This window comes from Microtus pennsylvanicus, chromosome 6 (genome assembly GCF_037038515.1).
Source record: "Microtus pennsylvanicus isolate mMicPen1 chromosome 6, mMicPen1.hap1, whole genome shotgun sequence".
Classification (NCBI taxonomy): Eukaryota; Metazoa; Chordata; class Mammalia; order Rodentia; family Cricetidae; genus Microtus; species Microtus pennsylvanicus.
The window spans coordinates 27,862,319-27,882,186 of NC_134584.1; the positions used below are offsets into that span (position 1 = coordinate 27,862,319).

At 37.0% G+C, this 19,868-nt stretch overlaps 1 protein-coding gene across 2 annotated transcripts in view; it reads right to left on the reverse strand.

The window, feature by feature from the left end:
- Window positions 1-19,868, reverse strand: part of Lmbrd2 (LMBR1 domain containing 2) — a 43,320-nt gene that overhangs the window by 20,444 nt on the left and 3,008 nt on the right. The window contains exons 2-8 of one of the 2 annotated variants that reach the window (XM_075975908.1): window positions 18,621-18,706; window positions 11,021-11,257; window positions 10,676-10,773; window positions 8,341-8,436; window positions 2,319-2,486; window positions 1,090-1,300; window positions 311-385 (exon numbers count right to left, since the gene is read on the reverse strand). In XM_075975908.1, coding sequence (XP_075832023.1) covers window positions 311-385; window positions 1,090-1,300; window positions 2,319-2,486; window positions 8,341-8,436; window positions 10,676-10,773; window positions 11,021-11,194 — 822 coding nt within the window. In that variant the 5' untranslated portion in view covers window positions 11,195-11,257; window positions 18,621-18,706. The remainder of the gene's footprint in view (window positions 1-310; window positions 386-1,089; window positions 1,301-2,318; window positions 2,487-8,340; window positions 8,437-10,675; window positions 10,774-11,020; window positions 11,258-18,620; window positions 18,707-19,868) is intronic. The other variant, XM_075975909.1, reaches the window with a different exon arrangement.

The window sequence follows — 19,868 nt, forward strand, 5'->3', positions numbered from 1 at the left end:
TCTATCTATTAAATATCCATGTAATTTATTTCATAGCAATTATCATAAAATTACATGTGAGAAGCTGGTTGCTACATTACTGCTATCTTCACACTTCAAGGGAAAATGCTGTCAATTACCATCAAACTTACAGTAGTATAAGAAAAACTCTACATATAATTGGCTGTGTTTATGGTAAAGATTTATATAAAGTCCATCTGGAAAACTTCAATCATATGCTTTTTGTCATATTTTTCTATGAGAAATATTAATTTATAGTAGTATATAAGATATATGCACAAGAAATTGAGGGAATATATATAATGATTACCTTTTTAAGTATTGTATCAACACATTTTCTCAATGGGTGGTTGTACTTAATGCTTTCATTTACTTTACGAACCTCCTAAAAAACAGTGAGAAAAATAAAAATATTTAGATTTCTATTTTTAAATGATAATAGCACTAAATACTATTAAGTCTCAGATTTTTAAGTTCAACACAAATTATTTAGCATTAGAGAAAAGGATAACAGTTGAGAATCAGGGCTCTTCAAACTAAAGCGAATCCAGTAGTCTCCCACCTGTTCTCAGTCTGAGACACAAGCTTGCCCTCATTCATTTACATAGAGTCTACAGTTGCTTTCAGACCACAGTGACCAAGCAATCACAGGAGAGACCATCTGGCTCTTTCTATTTTAAAAAGGGTCATGGTTGCTGTTAAAGTGTGAACTAAAGTTATATCTCCTGCCTCCCCTTATTAGTTGTGTGTACATAAGGAAGTTATTTCAACTCTCAGGACTTCATTTTCTTCGTTTATAAAATGGGATTAAAAAGAAAATCTATTTTGTAACGTTGTGAGAATTAAAGTTGACACCTGAAAATGAATTTGAACCATGCAAGCCTACTTGCATGCATTATTTTTTTAAATCCCTGACAAGTTAATAAAACTCACAAAGGAACAGCACAACCTAGAAATGTTGAATAACTTTTCAAATTAAGTACTATCGATGAATAAAAGATATACATGGCACCATTTCTCGTCAAGAGAACAGTCGACAGATACAGAGTATTAAATCAGAACTGCTTTTAGAGGATTAAATTTGCTTACCTCCATTACATCCTCCAGGTTCTCTTCTGCATCTGCTTTCTCTGTCATCAGTTTGGCTGCCTTAAAGTAAGTCTTCATGAGTAGATAACCCCTTTTGGCTCCATTCCAGTATGACCGAGGAATCTCCACCAAGCCATACCCCAATAACAACACAAGAAGAAACAGACCCCATGTGTTGGCAGCAGCTATCCCTATAGTCTGAAGTTGGTTCCTAAAAAATAAAAAATATAAGCACATGTCTGATGTGTATATATATATATATATATATATATATATATATATATATATATATTTTCAAAAAACTGTCCAAAAGGATAAGTAGGATTTTGTATGAAGAAATTTTCAACTCTTTTAAGTCACAGCAAATAATCCAGGTATTTTAATGTAAAGACAGTGTGACTGTAGAAATAGACTTTAATATGGAAAAAACTGCTTCAGTTGTAGTAAAAATTAGAATATAGGATAATTCATAGTGTACATACACATGCACTCATGTGTGAGCGCGCGCGCGCGCACACACACAAACACACACACACACACACACACACACACATTTCCTCCAGAGAAAACATTTTTCACTAAGTGCTTCCTTGAAGGCGTAAATCACAAACAATCCCACACCAGTTTGGAATTATGATTAATAGAATGGTTATTTATTTAAGGGGGAAAAACCTTACGGATCACCAACCAGCTATTGGCTGAAGGAGCCGAAGGAACTCCCGCAACACTTCCTAAGGTAAGAAACCCTTTAAATAGCTAAATTAACTTGTGTTATGAGATCTATCTCTACTCTTCTATATATAAATTTGGAGATAATATACATAATTAGAAATCATATTCACAAAATGGATTTTAATTTATTGAAATATATTAACTTAAAATAACATTAAGGAAAACTATTCTGTCAAACTACAACAAGGCAAACAGAAGAAAGAAAAGTAAGTTTCTGTAGAGGGAAAATTTATTTTTTAAAATTCTATTAAAAATAGAACTGTTCTTTACCATATGGTTATTTGTCAAAACATTAATCTACCATCTACTAGTTATACTTAAACATGCCATTCTGCATTTTATTTCTTAGTAATATGCATTATTCAGATACTCCTTGAGGGGTATCTGTAAGACATATAATCTGGCATGTGTGTCTGTTTACTTATATGTAGCAAAGAAATTCATTGTAAACAGTACGAACATACACAGAACAGTGTTAAAAAGACTACTTTTCTTACCATTCTAAATGCAAACGTGGGTTTACAGCCACATAAATTAGAAATGCTCCAAATATCAGCAAGTAAGTGCCATAATAGATTGCATTCTCAATCAGGGCTGTTTTTATCTTTCCAGTAATGGAAAAGCCTCCAGATCTTGCATATGACTGCATAAAAGGTAGCAGAATCCTAGTCGGATGGAAAATACATGATTAAAAACTCAATTACGTATCTGTGTAATCTGAAAATACCCCCAAATACAAGAATCTCAATGTATCACTCTTATCCCTAATAAATTTTATTATGGGTAGTTACATGTTAATATTGAATGAACCAAGATAATTATTTAAATAATATTAAATTTTGGGAAAAACAAAGGTCCTAAAAGGGCTACAATGGCATGCAGAGCAGAATAACATGAGTGACTTCAGATTATCTAAAAGGCCTAAGACTAGGCCTCTGAGCCCTCGTGAAGAGGCCAGAGCCGGGGCACATAACTGTAATCTTAGCACTGGGAAGACTGAAGCAGGAAGACTGGTGATTTAAGAACAACTTGGGTTACATAGTCAGACCCTGCTTCAAAAACAAAGACATAAACAGCATCATTTCTACAGAACAACTTTGGACTACATCCAAAGAATGAAGAAACTTAAAAAAAAAAAAGCACAGGATTTCACGTGGGGTGGAGATCTGCTGGGGCCTGAGGGGTGTGGTGGTCGTCATTCCTTTGGACCTATGATGTGGGATTCCCCTCTGTATGCTGTGAATACCATTGGTTAATAAAGAAAGTGCTTTGAGCCTATAGCAGAGCAGGGCAGAACTTAGGTAGGTGGGGAAAACTAAATTGAATGCTGGGAGGGAGGAGGTGAAGCCACCGAGCTGCCGCCAGATACAGATGTGGAACCTTGCCAGTAAGCCACAACCATGTGGCGACACACAGATTAATGGAAATGGGTTAAATTAAGATGTAAGAAGTTAGAGCTAATAGGCAAAGCAGTGATTTAATTAATACAGCTTCTGTGTGGTTATTTCAGGAGTCTGGGTGGCCAGGAAACAAACAAGTGGCCTCCTACAAAAGACCTAGGACTGCAGGATCTCTACAACACAGGGCATAAAAAAAGACAGGTGGATAAATGGAATGGAATCAAAGACCCTAATATAAATCCACACACCTATGAACACTTGATTTTTGACAAAGAAGCCAAAATTATAGAATGGAAAAAAGAGAACATCTTTAACAAATGGTGTTGGCAAACAGGATATTAACATGTACAGGAATGCAAATAGATCTATATCTATCACCCTGCACAAAATTCGAGTCCAAGTGGATCAAAGACCTCAACACAAATCCAGTTACACTGAACCTGACAGAAGAGAAAGTGGGAAATAGCCTTGAACTCATTGGCACAGGAGAAAACTTTCTAAATAGAAGACCAGTAGCACAGACACTCAGATCAACAATAAATGCAACCTCATGAAACTGAAGAGGCAAAGGGTACCATCAGTAGGAAAAATGGGAGCCTACAAAATGGGAAAAGATCTTCAGCAGTCCCACATCTGAGAGAAGGCTGATGTCCAAAATATATAAAGAACTCAAGAAACTAGGCATCAAAAAACCAAACAATCTAATTTAAAAATGGGATACAGATCAAAACAGAAAATTCTCAATAAGAGAGCTTGAAATGGTCAAAATACACTTAAAGAAATGTTCAACATCCTTAGCCATCAGGGAAATGCAAATCAAAACAACTCTGAGATTCCTTTTTTCACCTGCCAGAATGGCCAAGAAAAACACAAGTGACAGCTCATGCTATAGAATATGTGGGACAAGGGGAACATTCCCCTACTTCTGGTGGAAGTGTAAATTTGTACAGCTGCTTTGGAAATTTATATGGTAGTTTCTCAGAAATATGGGAATCAATCTATCGCAAGACCCAGCTATACCACTCTTGGGAATAAACCCAAAGGAAGCTCAATCATAACACAAGGACACTTGCTTGACTATGTTCACAGCAGGATCGTTCATAATAGCCAGAAACTGGACATCTCTCAAGGAATAGATAAAGAAAATGTGGTGTTTATACACAGAAGTATTACTCAGCTTTTAAAAACAATGCCGTCATGAAATTCTCAGACAAATGGATGGAACTTGAAAAAACAAAATCATCCTGAGTGATGTAACCCAGACCCAGAAAGACAAACATGGTATATACTCACTCACTCAAAATTGGATATTAGGTGTAAAGAATAACCATGCTACAATTCACAGCCCCAGAAAGGCTAGGTAAAAAAGAGGGCCCAAAGTGGGACACCCAGATCTCCCTGGAAGAGGAAACAGAAGAGATTTTGTGGATGGACTGGAGGCAGGTGGGGATGGGTACATGGACTGGAGGCAGGTGGGGATGGGTACATGAGGGATCAGTTTCAGGGCGGAGGGTAAAAGAAGAGAGTACTGAAAGAAATGCCTCAAAAGGGGACGCATTTTAGGGTCAGACAGAAACCTGGTGCAAGGGAAACTGCCACAAATCTACAAGGATGAGCCCAGTTAAAAATCCTAGCCATAGTGGATACGTAGCCTAAACTGGCCATCTCCTATAATCAAATTGGTAATTACCCCAATTGTCATTAGAGAACCTTCATCCAGTAACTGACGGATGATGCAGAGTCCACAGCCAAGCACTAGGCTGAGCCCAGGGAATCCTATTGAAGAGATGGAGCAAGGATTGTACAAGCTGGGGGTGGGGGGTGGGGTAAGAGGTTAGAGTCTCTCACAGAAGCAACTGGCCTACTCATGGGAGTTTACAGACTATGGACTGAGAGTTAGAGATTCCGGATGGGACAGGTCTAGGCCCTCTGCGTATGTGTGATGCAGGGTTACTTGGTCTACTTGTGGGAATTCTGGCAGTGGAAGCAGGGCTTGTCCCTAATACTATGGCTGGTTTTTGGGAACCTGTTCCTAATGCTGCATTGCCTTGCCCAGTCTTAAAAGGAGAGGTGCTTAGTCCTACTTCAACTTGATATCCCATGCTTAGTAAGCACTTAGAAAGGCCTGCCCCTTTCTGAACAGAGGTGAAGGAAGGGTGGATTAGGGAGGTGGGTAGAAAAGAGGGAGGGAATGGGGGTGAGCTACAGTAGCATTGTAAAATAAATGAAAAAAAATTTAATTAATTTTAAAAAAGGATACCACAGATTAAGGAATAAAGTAACATTGAGCAAATGGAGACATCAAGTGGAGAAGGTTCTTTAAGGAGTCTAGCTGGATATCCTATTATAAACTACGGCATACACATAAAGTAGAATGTCTCACAGAAATTAGTAACAGTCACAAAATAACGGAATGTACAAAACTGTAGAAATGAATCTCCAAAGTATGTAAACAGAGGGAGAGAGAAATTCATGCTGTAGAAGTCTACATTTATAAATTTCTAAGCACAACAGATCAATCTATAGTGATGGAAGTAAAAAGTGTGGTTACTCTTAAGGATAAGGAATGTCTAGAGAAGAACATGGTCAGGCATATTGTGAATGGCCTATAGCACTGGGTGCTGGTATATGGATACATCCATTTTGAAAAATGAATTAAATACAATGAGTGTATTTTTGATAAGACTTCATACTTCAATTTTTTAAGTCTCCAAAAACATTTACTGTAATGATACTAGTGAGGTAGAGGATGGAAAAGATTTTAGATGAGAGAGACTTCAAAAAATTTACTTTTTTGTAGGTGAGAGAATTATTTATGTGCATGGAACACTATTTTAAAAGTTGAGGAAACACTGTCAAACCTGAAAGCTATAAGTAACACAAGCTAAATAGTTCATATTTTAGGAAGTGAGGTTACCATAATAAAAATGAACTTCCATCCCTGGAGGGCAAGGAGATGGTAAGTAGGTAGATGTGCTGATGAGATAGACAATGAGAGAATTGTCCTGTGATAACTTCTGTTATCATTCTAAGGCAAACAGCAATGCCATGTGCCAAGAGAAAAGGTCATATTTTAGAAGGAATAGAAAAGGACCACACAAAAGATCTCAAGTTTAGAAAGTGAAGAGGAAGCAGACAAATAAACAAAGGAAAACCTCGCAATTTTAAGGGTATGGTCGAGATTATTAAAGATAAACTTCCAGAGATACTATTCTACTTTGTTTTGTAAGTTTTCCTCTTGTAATGTTTGCTACACCCAGTTTAAGAACTTAGTGGTCTGCAGAATATCTAAGAAAGGAAGAACCAGAAGGTAGAAGATAACTGTGAGTCTAGAGCACAGAAGAAAGACAAACTACAAAGGGTAGAGAAATAAAGTTGGAGTACATTACTTGTTATTAACACCACAGCTGTAATTGATGCTATGTGTGAGCAGGCAGGCAAAATGACTAAAGACAAGGCTCAAGGGAAGACCAGCATTCAGGAACTGGGTCACAGAAGTAAGGGAAACACCCATGAAGGAAAGGAGAATGTGTGAATGAGCAGGCAGGGTTAGAGGCCCCTATTGCTAAAGTCATTGCACATTTAGGACAAAAGATTTGATTATTTGAGTTGGATCTAACATGTTTAATCTAGCCTCCTTGAGTAAACTATGCAAGCTGCCAAAAGAGGGAAGCAATTAAATAGTCCTATCCAACTGCAACATCTATGAACCAGAATAATAACCAGCATGGCAAGGTATCTATGATGGTATAGGAAATAGCACTCATATTTGTTGGTGGTGACCAACATCTGTCTAATTGGAGTCAAGGATCACTCAACAGGAAGGAAATCACGCCTGGTACTGAAAACCTACCCTGCTGCCTAAGGGTAGTGAGGACATGTACATTAGAGAACAATCTAGTACAGCCACTTAGCTAGACCAGCATAATTCCTTACTATATTCTAAATCCTATCCTTACACCCACAGATTGGTGTAGCTACTACTTCATCAAAGAAGCTTTTCTTTCCAGCAAATTGAGACAATAACAGAGAAACACAAGAGAACACAATGCAGATGATGACAGTGGGGAGCCCGGACCCAACCCAGTCTATACCACAGCTCTTGCATCTATGCCTCAGGGGTCACTGTGGAAGAGGAAAGATTTTTAAGGGACAGAATACCAGGAAATCTGTGGTGAAACAGTCTCTCCTAGAAATAGCTGCATAAATAAAACCAGAACAATGGCAATATTTATGAACATATTTATGTGGAAAGAGGAAAATTGTGAGCAGTGCTACCTCTAGACCAGTTGTTCTCAACCTTCCTAATGCTATGACGCCTTAACACAGTTCCTCATGTGGTGTCGCCCAAACATGGAACTATTTTCATTACTACTTCAAACTGTAATTTTGCTGTTATGAATCATAATGTAAATATCTGTGTTTTCTGATAGTCTTAGGTGACCTCTGTGAAAGGGTTGTTCAATCCCCAAAAGAGTCATGACCTATAGATTGAGAACCAATGCTCTAGACCAGAACTACAGACAACTAATGACTGCTGGGAGAGGGACAATTAGCCTCTACCAGGGAGGAGTCCCCTTTATGGTTGTCCAATGTAGAGTGCTCAGTCCTATAACCATATATACACAAACAAAAACTGATTTATCAGGTAGCATGTAAGAGTAATAATCAAAGAAATAGAGGCTATCCACTTGAAAGTTAGGGATGGAGGTGTGGGATAGGTGTGATGGGGTATTGGGATAGGCTAGAGGGAAGAAAGGGAGAGAGGAAGTTAGATAATTCTACTTCAATCAAAAATATGTAAGAAAGGAAACCAAGGGAAGGTAGTGACCTTAGTGAAAGCACTTTTATGTAATAACAGAGATAAAAGAGGACTGGACTGAAGGCCAAATGAGAAGTGACGTGGAAGGGAGGAGTCACAAGAAAACATTTCATTTCTGTTTTCTATTTTTGTCTCCTTTTTTCTCTTTACTTTCTTCTTCCTTTTTTTTAAAGATAGGAGAAATGAGTCAGAAAAACTGGGACATATGTGTGTGTATATACATACACATTTCAAAATATTAAGGTTCACTAAAAATTAATCACTTTACCCACAAATGCATCCTTCACTTCTACTTACCATGTTAAAAACTGTGATGTCCAGTAAACTACCCTCCAGAAAATTGGCATGATTCCATCTGGAATGTAACTCCATGGCTTGAAACATGGATGTTGCCTGTTGTAACAATTTAAAGTCAGTCAATCACAAATAATTATTTCTTTAAAAAAAGTTTATACAAATTTGTGAGTAGCAAAGTTCATTTGTATCAAATTAATAATTACTGATCAGATCCTAATATCTCAGAAAATTTAAAAACAAAGCTGTCAGAACAAAACTGTTTACTCTAAAAAGGAATGTCGTTTAAGTTTCCAATTTTCAGTGTATTTTTAGTTATTTAGTGAAAAGAAGCCCTACTATTTAATTAACTGACTGGTAGTGTAGAAATCTTTTATTTTTTAAATATTTATTTATTATGTATACAATATTCTGTCTGTGTATATACCCCTGCAGGCCAGAAGAGGGCACCAGACCCCATTACAGATGGTTGTGAGCCACCATGTGGTTGCTGGGAATTGAACTCAGGACCTTTGGTAGAGCAGGCAATGCTCATAACCTCTGAGCCATCTCTCCAGCCCCACATAGAAATCTTTAGAAAACAGACGTATAGAATCAAATACTCAATGATTACACTTAAAACATACTCATTCTATTTGTAAGGCTGGCTATATTTGCCCTTTATTGTTATATAGTAGTAGTGAAGGTTGAAATAGGAACTTGATAGGAATTCAATATAACAGAAATTTAGGTGATTAATTCCTGGATACAATACTAATTAAATTAGACACACTATCAGTTCCGCCTAGATAAGCACCCACATCTATACACAGTTCTGTCCATCTTTTCTGATTAAGAGTCTCTCACCATAAATTCTTTCACTTAAAGAGTTTTCTTGACAACGAGGCTATCTTTTTAGTTCAGGGACTTCTAACTCCTCAAACTATTACTTATTTCCAGCTAGTTTTACATGGAAATTTAACTTTGCTCAGGTTAGATGTTCTTGCATGTGCAGGTTCACATGTGTGAAAGTGCGTGTGTACAAGAAGGTCAGAGAGCACCCTTGGGCATCATCCTCAGGAGCACTAGCCCACTCCTTTAGACAGGGTTTCTAAGAAGGTCAGAGAGCACCCTTGGGCATCATCCTCAGGAGCACTAGCCCACTCCTTTGAGACAGGGTTTCTAATTGGTGTGGAGCTCATCAATCTGGCGATGCTGGTTCTTGTTCAGTGAGTCCAACAATGGGATTACAAGTGCACAACATTTTTATGTGGACTCTTGGGACCAAACTCAGGTCCTTATAATTGTGAGGCAAGTACTGTATTGACTAAGCTATCTCACTAGGTCCTATATTTTCTTTTAAAAGCTGCACAAATACACCGAAATACTTCATGTGAGATTATGTTTCCTTTATACATTATTTTCATCATGTATATAAGTTTCTGTGTGTGTGTGTGTGTGCGCGCGCGCACGCGGGTGCACATGAGGACAGGTACCTACAGAGGTCTGGTCAGTTGTGAACTGCCCATCATAGGTGTTGGGAATTGAATTTGGGTCCTCTGCAATAACAGGAAGTATTCTTTTTTTTTTTTTTTTTTTTTTTTGGTTTTTCAAGACAGGGTTTCTCTGTGGCTTTGGAGCCTGTCCTGGAACTAGCTCTGTAGACCAGGCTGGTCTCGAACTCACAGAGATCCGCCTGCCTCTGCCTCCCGAGTGCTGGGATTAAAGGCGTGTGCCACCATCGCCCGGCAACAGGAAGTATTCTTAACTGCTGAGTCAACCATCTAGCCCTATAATGTTTCTTAAGAATGCGTAATATGAAAGAAATCTCCTTTATTCACACAACCTTGTTTTAGCTTGTTTCTGTTTGCGGGTTTTAAAAACAAGGCCTCATGTAGTCTAGGCTAGTCTTGAACTGCCTAAATGAGGCTGGCCTTGAACTCTTGATGTACTGGGGTTACAGGCTTGCACCACCATGCCAAATTTACTTGTATTAACTCTTGTAAATTAGATGAAGTGGAAAGTGCTTCTCCTTTATAAATTTATTTATGGTGCTGAAACTTAATGTTTAAAATTTTAAATATAAGACAGACTGAGATGAAGAAGAGGTTTCAGATTTTAGTAAGGGGTGAAAACATACTAAAACTTGTGTCTTCTTTAAGTTTCTCAGTACCACATTGTATAGTGATATAGACTTGAAAAGTGTATTTAAATACCACGCAATATAATAAACACACTAGCAAGGATGAAAGTAGAGAAACAATATGGAATAAGGGAAACTTTATAAATACAAAATAGAGGTGGTAAAACTATGAACCACAATATTTATATTAAACAGGAAAGTAGAAGGAAAGAATACCTTGGAGCTGGGGTTACAGCTGCATACACTCCCGTAACATTGCTATTTTCAGGAGGGCTGGAATTTGCAGCAGCATGTCTGCATCGGTTATATATTGTCTAAAGCAATGAATACATAGTTTTACAATGAGAACCAAGAATTCACAAAGTACTTAAAGGATATTTCATAAATCCACCTACCTATTTTCCTGGCTGTACTATTTAATACCCAAACTCCTAAACAACATCAAAAGTCATAATATAAAGATAACCTCACATAGTTTTATCATTTTAATAAAGCACTATTCAAAGCATATTTCAAATTGTATGATTATAACTGACTTTTGTATCTCAATTTCCCTCTTACCGTACTAACATCCAGCGGCAGTATGAAGACAATAAGAAAGCAGAGATACCAAGCGAGCAGTGTTCCAATGATTACAAGCCTGTGCTGTTTCTTAAAGTCTCCATATCGATGAAGGAGGAACAGGGCCAGAAAGAAGACAAAAACAATCTCCAGTCCTAAAGCTGCTCCACTCATTATTGAATGCTCACAATCGCCAACTACAGTGATCCGTGCATAGCTCTGGACCGTATCTGTTCACTAGACGAGAAAAAAGAAAAGAAAGAAACACAGAACATTAACACAGTAAATGACAATTTGAGAATTTTTAAATTACTTTATTAATGTGTTGATAAACTCTTTGGAAAACATGTGGAACTCTATATTGGACTCTGAATAAGAGGAAATGATGAGTTTGTTATAACTTACTTTTTAAAGTACACTGATATGGGAGTGTCATATATCAATCTGTTGATTTCATTGGTTAAGTAATAAAGAAACTGCTTGGTCTCATAGGTTAAAACATAGGTGGGAGGAGTAAACAGAACAGAATGCTGGGAGGAAGAGGAATTGAGTGCAGAGACGCCATGCTCCTCTCTCCTGGGCAGACGCACACGATGAAGCAAGCCACCAGGTCAGACATGCTGAATCTTTCCCGGTAAGACCGGTGCTCACAGATTATTAGAGATGGGTTGATTGGGATATCAGAATTAGCCAGTAAGGGCTAGAGCTAAAGGGCCAAGCAGTGTTTAAATGAATACAGTTTGTGTGTTGTTATTTTGGAGCATAAGCTAGCCGAGCAGGCGGCTGGGGTGTTGGGGACACAGCCCCGCCGCTCTTATTACTACAGTACACCTTTAAAATTTCACAAGTAGGCTGGGAGTGCTAGCACATACCCTTAGCCTAGTACTTCAGGTGCTAGAGAGGAGGAGGAGGAGTTAGAGGCCAACCTGGAATATACAGCAAGACCCTGTCTCATATATACATATCTCATTTATATATAGTATATATTCAGTATTCTAAATATATATTTTAATGTTTCTCATTGCCATATTGTGTACTGATGTATATTTAAAATATATATGTATAAGCATATATATGATATGTTTCATTTCTTTAAGGAAAAATACTGTAATAAAAGTTATATTCATTCCTAAAAATGTTTTAAAAATTAAGAAATTCTTAATACTAAGATATAAAGTTTTAATATATTATTTGAATGTTTCTTAATGTTATAAATGATAGCCAAATATTTAAATTACTTTAACTTTTAAAACTTTTTAATACAATATATTTTGATCATACTGTTTCTCCTCCCCAACCCCTCATAGATCATTACCTCCCGATCTACCCAACTTCATGTTCTCTCTCTCAAAAGAAAATAAAACAAAGAACAAAACAAATAAGTAAACAATACCAGTAAGATAAAGACCACCAAAACACACATATACACACATACAAGACAAACAAACAAAAATAGAACAAAACAAACAAATAAAAGTATGGAGTCCATTTTGTTGGCCAACTACTATTGGACATGAGGTCTGACCTGATTGTACTGATATATCCCATGACACTCCATTGGAAAAAACTAATTTTCCCTTTGCTATCAGGTACCAACTGCAAATAGCTTCTTGGTTAGAGGTGGATCTTTGTTGCAGAATATTTTATATAAATAATCTATCATAGAAAATTAGATATTAAATCTATCTTAGGAAGTTAGACATTTAATAAAATTTCCTAAAATCATCCATAGCCAAGAACTTAAGATTTCCTGAAAAAAAGTCACCAACAAAAACATTCAAAACTAACTTCTTTGAAACATTATTCTCCTTTTGTGCTTTGTCAAACTCAACTTTCATGATTTAAAGTTTGTCAAAATCTACTTTATAGGTAAACGTTTTCCATTAATCTGTATAAATATCACTTCCTCTAAAGAAAGCTAATTTTCTATTTTACATACAAAGAAGCTATTTCTACAACTACTACTGTTGAAAAAATTATCTAGACTACATCTGTTGGCTGAAAATTCATGATGTAGTCTAGATTAGCTATCTATCTCCTACTGTAAATTACCTGAATGCTGGGATTGAAGGTATATGGCACCATAGCTGGTCTTACCAATAAAATCATTGATTGTTTTTGTTTTATTTTATTTCGTTTTATTTCCAAGTTTTTGAGACTTGCTATGGAGCCCAGGCTAGCCTATAACTTAGTATATAGACCAGACTGGCCTTGTACTGGTAAGTCTGCTACTTCTACTTCCTCGGTATTGAGACACCAATTCTGTTCTGTTTTGCTTGTCTGAAACATGTTCATGTATCTCAGGTTAGTTCTACAAAAAAAAACAAAAAAACAAACAAACAAAAAAAACAAAACCTCGAATACTTCTCACCTTCACTTTTTTTAAAAAAAACATTTATTTATTTATTCTGTATACAATATTCTGTCTACATGTATGCCTGCAGGCCAGAAGAGGGCACCAGACCTCATTGCAGATGGTTGTGAGTCACCACGTGGTTGCTGGGAATTGAACTAGGACCTTTGGAAGAGCAGGCAATGCTCTTAACCGCTGAGCCATCTCTCCAACCCCTCACCTTCACTTCTTAAGTGCTGGGGATTACAAGCATGTGCCATCACACCCAGCTAGAAATAAATTTTAATTTTAAATGTATAATACAAACATCAGCAAATGATTAGTAACTTCTAAAAACAAACAAACAAAAAAAACTAACTGAAGACAATATGTAATTTTTTTTCCCACCCTGACCCCAGAGCTTGGTAATTTGGCTAATGAGATAATAGTTTCAGAATTCTCCTGTCTCTGCCCCCTTGCCCATCAATAGGGCATGTGCCTCTCCACCCAGCTGTTTGTTGAGAATCTGAACTCTGGTCCTCATGATTGTGCATCAGCACTTTTCCACTGAACCATCTTCCCGGCACCGCATCAGGTATATCCCAACTGTAACACCTGTAGCTAGGCTCCCTGAAAGAGCTCTGAGGTGGTGTCTGGCACATGTGGAGTATCTGTTGAAATATAAGTGGATGATTACTGTGTTCGTCAGACTTACACTATTTTTCTATTATTGCTTAATTCAAAAGTAATTTGAAACTTGTTACAAAAAATATAAATTAAATTACTGTCTACTGCTCTGTACCTTATCGACTGCTACTGAATAATTTAAATATCACATTAGCCCTCAACCACTTTTAAGGCAAACGTTAAGTGATCAGGTGTCAGTGCGAGGTGGACTGTGCTGATGAACCTGGTGCCACCTCCAAGATCCAGCTTTTGTAAATGTCACTCAGGGAAAAGAAATCAGTTTTCTCTAATGGAGTGTCACAGGGACATCAATCATTCTCCAGGGCAGGCCACAAAAGCAACTCAAAGTTTATTGTTGTTGTTGGTTTGTTTTTATTGTTGTTATTATGTGTTTACTTTTTGTTATTTTTTAAATTTTTTGTTTCATTGGTATTTTGTTTGCTTTGATATTAGTTTCTGTAGGTTTTTGATTGCTTGTGGAAATATTTTTGGTTTTGTTTTAAGGGAGAGAGGGAGAGAAAGAACATAGAGTTGGGTGGGTGGAAATGTGGAAGGACCTGGGAGCTGGGGAGGAGAAAATGACCAGAATATATTGTATGAAAACACTTTTTAATTATGGAATAAAAATAAAAAAATGTAACTCAGTGTGAGTCTAAGTATGACATAATTATTACCATAAAATTTCTTTATACTTTTATTACCTGAAATTTTTCAGTGCAAGGAATATTAAATAGCACAAAAAGAGTGAATATAAATTACCCACAAATCTTAAATATTTATTAGTGCCAATGGTCAAATATTATCGAAGAAAAAGAAATAATGCTTAGGATTATTAATAACAAAAGGGCATGCCCACATAAACTGAAAAATTAGATACACATTTTATGTCCTATGCAGAAAAAATTAGACAATAATGAAATACTTTAAAACACCCTATGGGTGGTACTAACATGGGCAGAGATAAACAACAAAATCAGTTACTAACCTGCCATATTAATATTTTTACTATACTTCTCAATTTCTCAGTTTAAGTACTTTACCATGTTAGTTATGAAGCGTACTTGTGGGTCTTTCATCTCAGTACAGGAAAATTTGGCTCTATCCTCTCTTTGTGGTCGGGATACTATCCTGCCAGTGTGGTAATGAAGAACAACTATTTATCATCATTTCTGTGAATCAAAATTCCCAGCACAGAATAGCTCAACTGAGTTCTCTCAAGGCATCAGCAGGTTTACATTCCTCTCTGAAGAAGAATTTCAGAATTCACAGTGGACAAAATTTAGTTCCACTCATCAAGGCTAATGGCACATGTGGAGTGTATGCAGTAGATATTCTCATTTCACTTTCAGAGATCAAGGGATAGTTATTTTTATGTGTCCAGTATTCTGTTTACCACATCATTTATGTTGCTGGAAGCTCTTCTTCCCATGTGGTTTGGCAGTCTTTTTTTTTGAAAGAAGCAACTCTAAAAGGCTGTATTTCAACAAGACACATTCTGAAATATGAAATTACAGAGACAGTAACAAGATCAGTGGTCACCTGATCAGTACACAGCCCACACATGGACATGCATTAAATGTCACACGATTCCTCGGATATCTATGATTTCTGTCTTTCAAATAAGAATAGAAGTATATATATTTTAAAAGATCAGTGGTCACCAGAGGACAGAGGGAGTAGGAACAGGCAGAGACTTGTACCATAGTAGAATTAATTGCTTTGTGGGCTACTGCAGTGACGGACACCTGTCACTTTGCATCCACAGAATGTACTGCAGGAAGAACTCTAACATAAACCATTATTATATTTAACAATTACAAATTGTTCCTAAATTCTTTCCCAGTGGGAAACATAAACAGCATTCCCCTTTCTCCTAAGGTGCCAATGACACAATCCCATCAAAGTTCATTCTGGGAAACCAATGAGTTTATTGGGCTTCTTTACAGAGCAGAGGTGAGGGGGTGATTTAGAGGAGTGTGGCTGCTCCTCCCCCAACAGGCCACACCTGGAAATCCTTTACTCAGCAGGGATGAGGACTTCCCTATAGCTGCATGGATAAGCCCTTCTCCTAGCGTTTCCTCAGCCTGTATACGTTAGCCCCTCCCTGAAGCCATGTGCAATTAAGTGGCAGTAGTTTTTATTTTTATTTATTTATTTATTTATTTATTTTGGTTTTTCGAGACAGGGTTTCTCTGTAGCTTTAGAGACTGTCCTGGAACTCCCTCTGTAGACCAGGCTGGCCTCGAACTCACAGAGTCCCCCTGCCTCTGCCTCCCGAGTGCTGGGATTAAAGGCATGCGCCACCACCGCCCGGTGGCAGTAGTTTTTAAAATAACCACTCTAAGGCTTAATATTAATTACAAACCATTTGGCCTATCAGCTCAGGCTTATTATTAACTAGCTCTTACAACTAAATTAACCCATTTCTATTAATCTGTGTATTGCCACCATGGCTTACCAGTGGTGCTCTGGCATGTTGTTCCTTGAGCAGCTGGAGGGCATCTCCTCAGCCACCTTCTTTCTACATGTATCTATATCTGGATTTCCCACCTAACTATATTCTGCCCTGCCACAGACCAAAGCAGCTTCTTTATTAACCAATGGTAATAAAATATATTCACAGCATAGAGAGGGGCATCCCACATCACATTTTTTCTTTTTGTGTCATTATGTCACAGGTGAAGCCCAGTGAAACTGAAGATTCATTGGGTTTCCCTAACCTGAAAGAATATGAGTTTAAAGTCTGTATTGTTGATCTTGTTCCTAGATTCAAATGAGGAATTACCTTTTAAGTATACAATGATAGTACCTATTATGACTATCTGTGAATTCCTATAGCTTGTCTTGGTTGCTGCAACTGAATAACTCTGTTGAAAGGCAGGGTAAGTTATAGCAGCTTAACTTAGCTATTTATATATTATGGTTCATAAGAGTAATTGTCAAGTAAAAAGAATATGGTCCTATTAACAGTGGAATAGCAATTTGACAATACATATCAAAATCCTTTACTTAAAAACAAAACGTACTTCTGAGGCAGCAAATCCTTTTTTAATTACTCACTCTCAAGAAAAAAACAAAGCACAAAGCCGGTGTGGAGCACAGTCGTAATTCCAGTGCTAACAGGGAGGAGACAGGTGGATCCCTGGGGCTTGCTGGCTAGCCAGTTTTGCCTAATCAGCAACCTCTGGAAAGAGACACTTCTGGAAATAAGATAGCCAGTGTGGAGAAACAACATCCTGGGTGGTTCTCTGGCCTCGCGTTCACACACATGAACACTCTCATAAATATCTATATACACAAGCATGTGTATGCAAACACACACACACATACAAAAGAAATAGCAAAATGGGAATTAAGGATTTATCTACAGTGTTCATTTTCATTACCAGCATTATATATAAAAGCACAGAACAACTAAATGTTTGCAATAAGTAGTCCAGGATGTCCTCTGGACAAAGGTTTAATAAAACAAAAAGTGGTGATGATGGTGTATGAAAAAAAAAGGTTTCTACTTTCTTCTTTGTGCCTTTTTGAATATGTTTGTTTTTAATTTTTAGTAATAAATAACAGTATTTTGTAATTAAGAGTTATTTAAGGTCAATATCATATGTAGGATTAAATACACAAAGTTTGTGTTGGATGTTACAACTCTTTTAAAATACATGTTTTATTATACCTTGGAACACCTGAGTTTAAAACCATAAGTGCTTGATAACTATATAACTTTATGCAATGAAAGCTCTTAAATAACGATGTGCACCTCACCTGTGGCTATAAAGATCAAATATACGTAAAACACTAAGGAAGAGTTCCAGACACTAACTGCTTACCTCTGCTGTTTTCTAGAACATACCTACTTACCCTAATGGTCTCAAAGCATTGTTTTTAGCCTTCAGATTCTGCTTTCCTCAAACAAGTATGCATAAGAAAATAACTGACTCTTACGTCTTAATCTCTGAGCCTACCACAACTCCCAAAGTGCACTCTCATCCCTTTGTAAGAAATAAGCTTGGCTCATAAAGATTATTGCTCCCTTGCAACAAATTAGCATTGTTTCCTTCAGTTTGCAAGGTAGCTAAACAATTCTTCATGTTTCCTGACAAAAAACTAAACACAATTCAGAACATGTCAAGAAGTGCATGCAGCACACCAATACCAGACAAGACGATGTCATCCATATAGGCACACCTTCAGAGTGGGTTAATTATAACGGAACATTTGCTCAATTGTAACTGTGCAACCCATAAAAGATTCCAAGAGCCAAAGGAAAAATTTGCCTTTGACCACAACAAAGCTTGACTTACCATATTCTTCAAACATTAAAATTACAGGTTTGGGGAGAAAATGATGAGTAATATTTGGAAGTATGCTAGTTTGCATGGGTTGGTATTAACACCATAGTAGCAAAGTTGATTTATTCAAAACCAAAATGCCAATTGACTTAACTGATAAAATTTTAGCACCTCATGTATATTTAGATTGTACTGTTCAAAACACCAAATCAAAAAGCCTTAAATATTTAAAGCCCAACTCCATCATTATCCAGTGATCAAAATATTACTCATTATTATTTCCAAATACCTTTATAACCTTGCGAAAAATAATGGTTCAGGAGTACTGTCTTCTATGTAGATTGTGACTGATGATGCTTATACACGATAAACTCACTGTAAAAAGAAAATTAAAGGTTAAGATAATTTTGGAATTTGAAGAATCACAAATGTTCAAAAAGAGAGATGACAGGAGAGAGAGAAAACTCAAGCAAAAGGGAATAAAAAAAATTAAGAAGAAACCAAAGCAACTCGTGAGAATACAAACAAACAAACAAAAATAATTCATCAAACCCCAAATTCCTGAAATCAATTAAAAAAAAATCCCATCAAAACCTGAGGATTCATCAGAGTTACTTTTAACTTATTCTTTTTTCTCTGGCTTTGAGATGCTACACAAACTCTCCGCCTCTTAGCCACATCCCAGTTGCGGTAGTAATTTAAATAATTATTTTAACTCAGGTATGTGACATGATGAAGGCTAGATGCTAACTCATGATCAACAACAAAGACTTAAAAGGAGCAGACTAAGAAAGCAGTTTCCCACCACTAAGAAGAAATGCCTTAAGTATAACCATTGTGTTAAAGGTTTGCGGCTAGAGCTCCATTTAGAACAACAGCACAGGTGACTATTTCACTTTAAAAATGACAAAAAGCCAGAATGGTTTCGCTCTTGCGTTGGTCCATCTAAGGGAAGACTTGCCACACCAGGTGACAGGGATTCCAAAGCTTAGCAAGAGGCACCAGCAGATGACTCATCTTTGGCAGGGCTTGCAGGGCAGAAGCGAACCAGGTCAGTGGGTAAGGAGAACACTAACCCTCGAGGACTTCAGTGGAAGAAACAGAGTTACTTTGATATCTGGAGACTCCTTTTGTTTGTTTTTGTTCTGTTTTGTTTTTCGAGACTCCTTTATAACAAAGTAGTGTTTTTACAAAGCAACTCTAAGATTTAGTGTATGTTTAGGACATCACACTACTCATTATCGTTTTACTGAATTACTTCCCACAGTCTAGTAAGGAAGGACTGTTAGAACGTTGGTTATCTACAGACACGAGGGTAGATAAGTAGCTTATACAAGCTCTCACAGCCAGCATAAGGCAAAGCAGATCCAAAGTGAGGCATCCTGACCACAGAGGATGGATTTCAATTTCACATCTCACCTCCAATCCAGGCATCCTTTTAAAATGCAATTTGTTTCAAATAATTTCTATGGTTCCATTTTCATAAAAAATAAAAATATTCCCCTATTTTTCTTCCAGATATATCAAGACAGAGTCC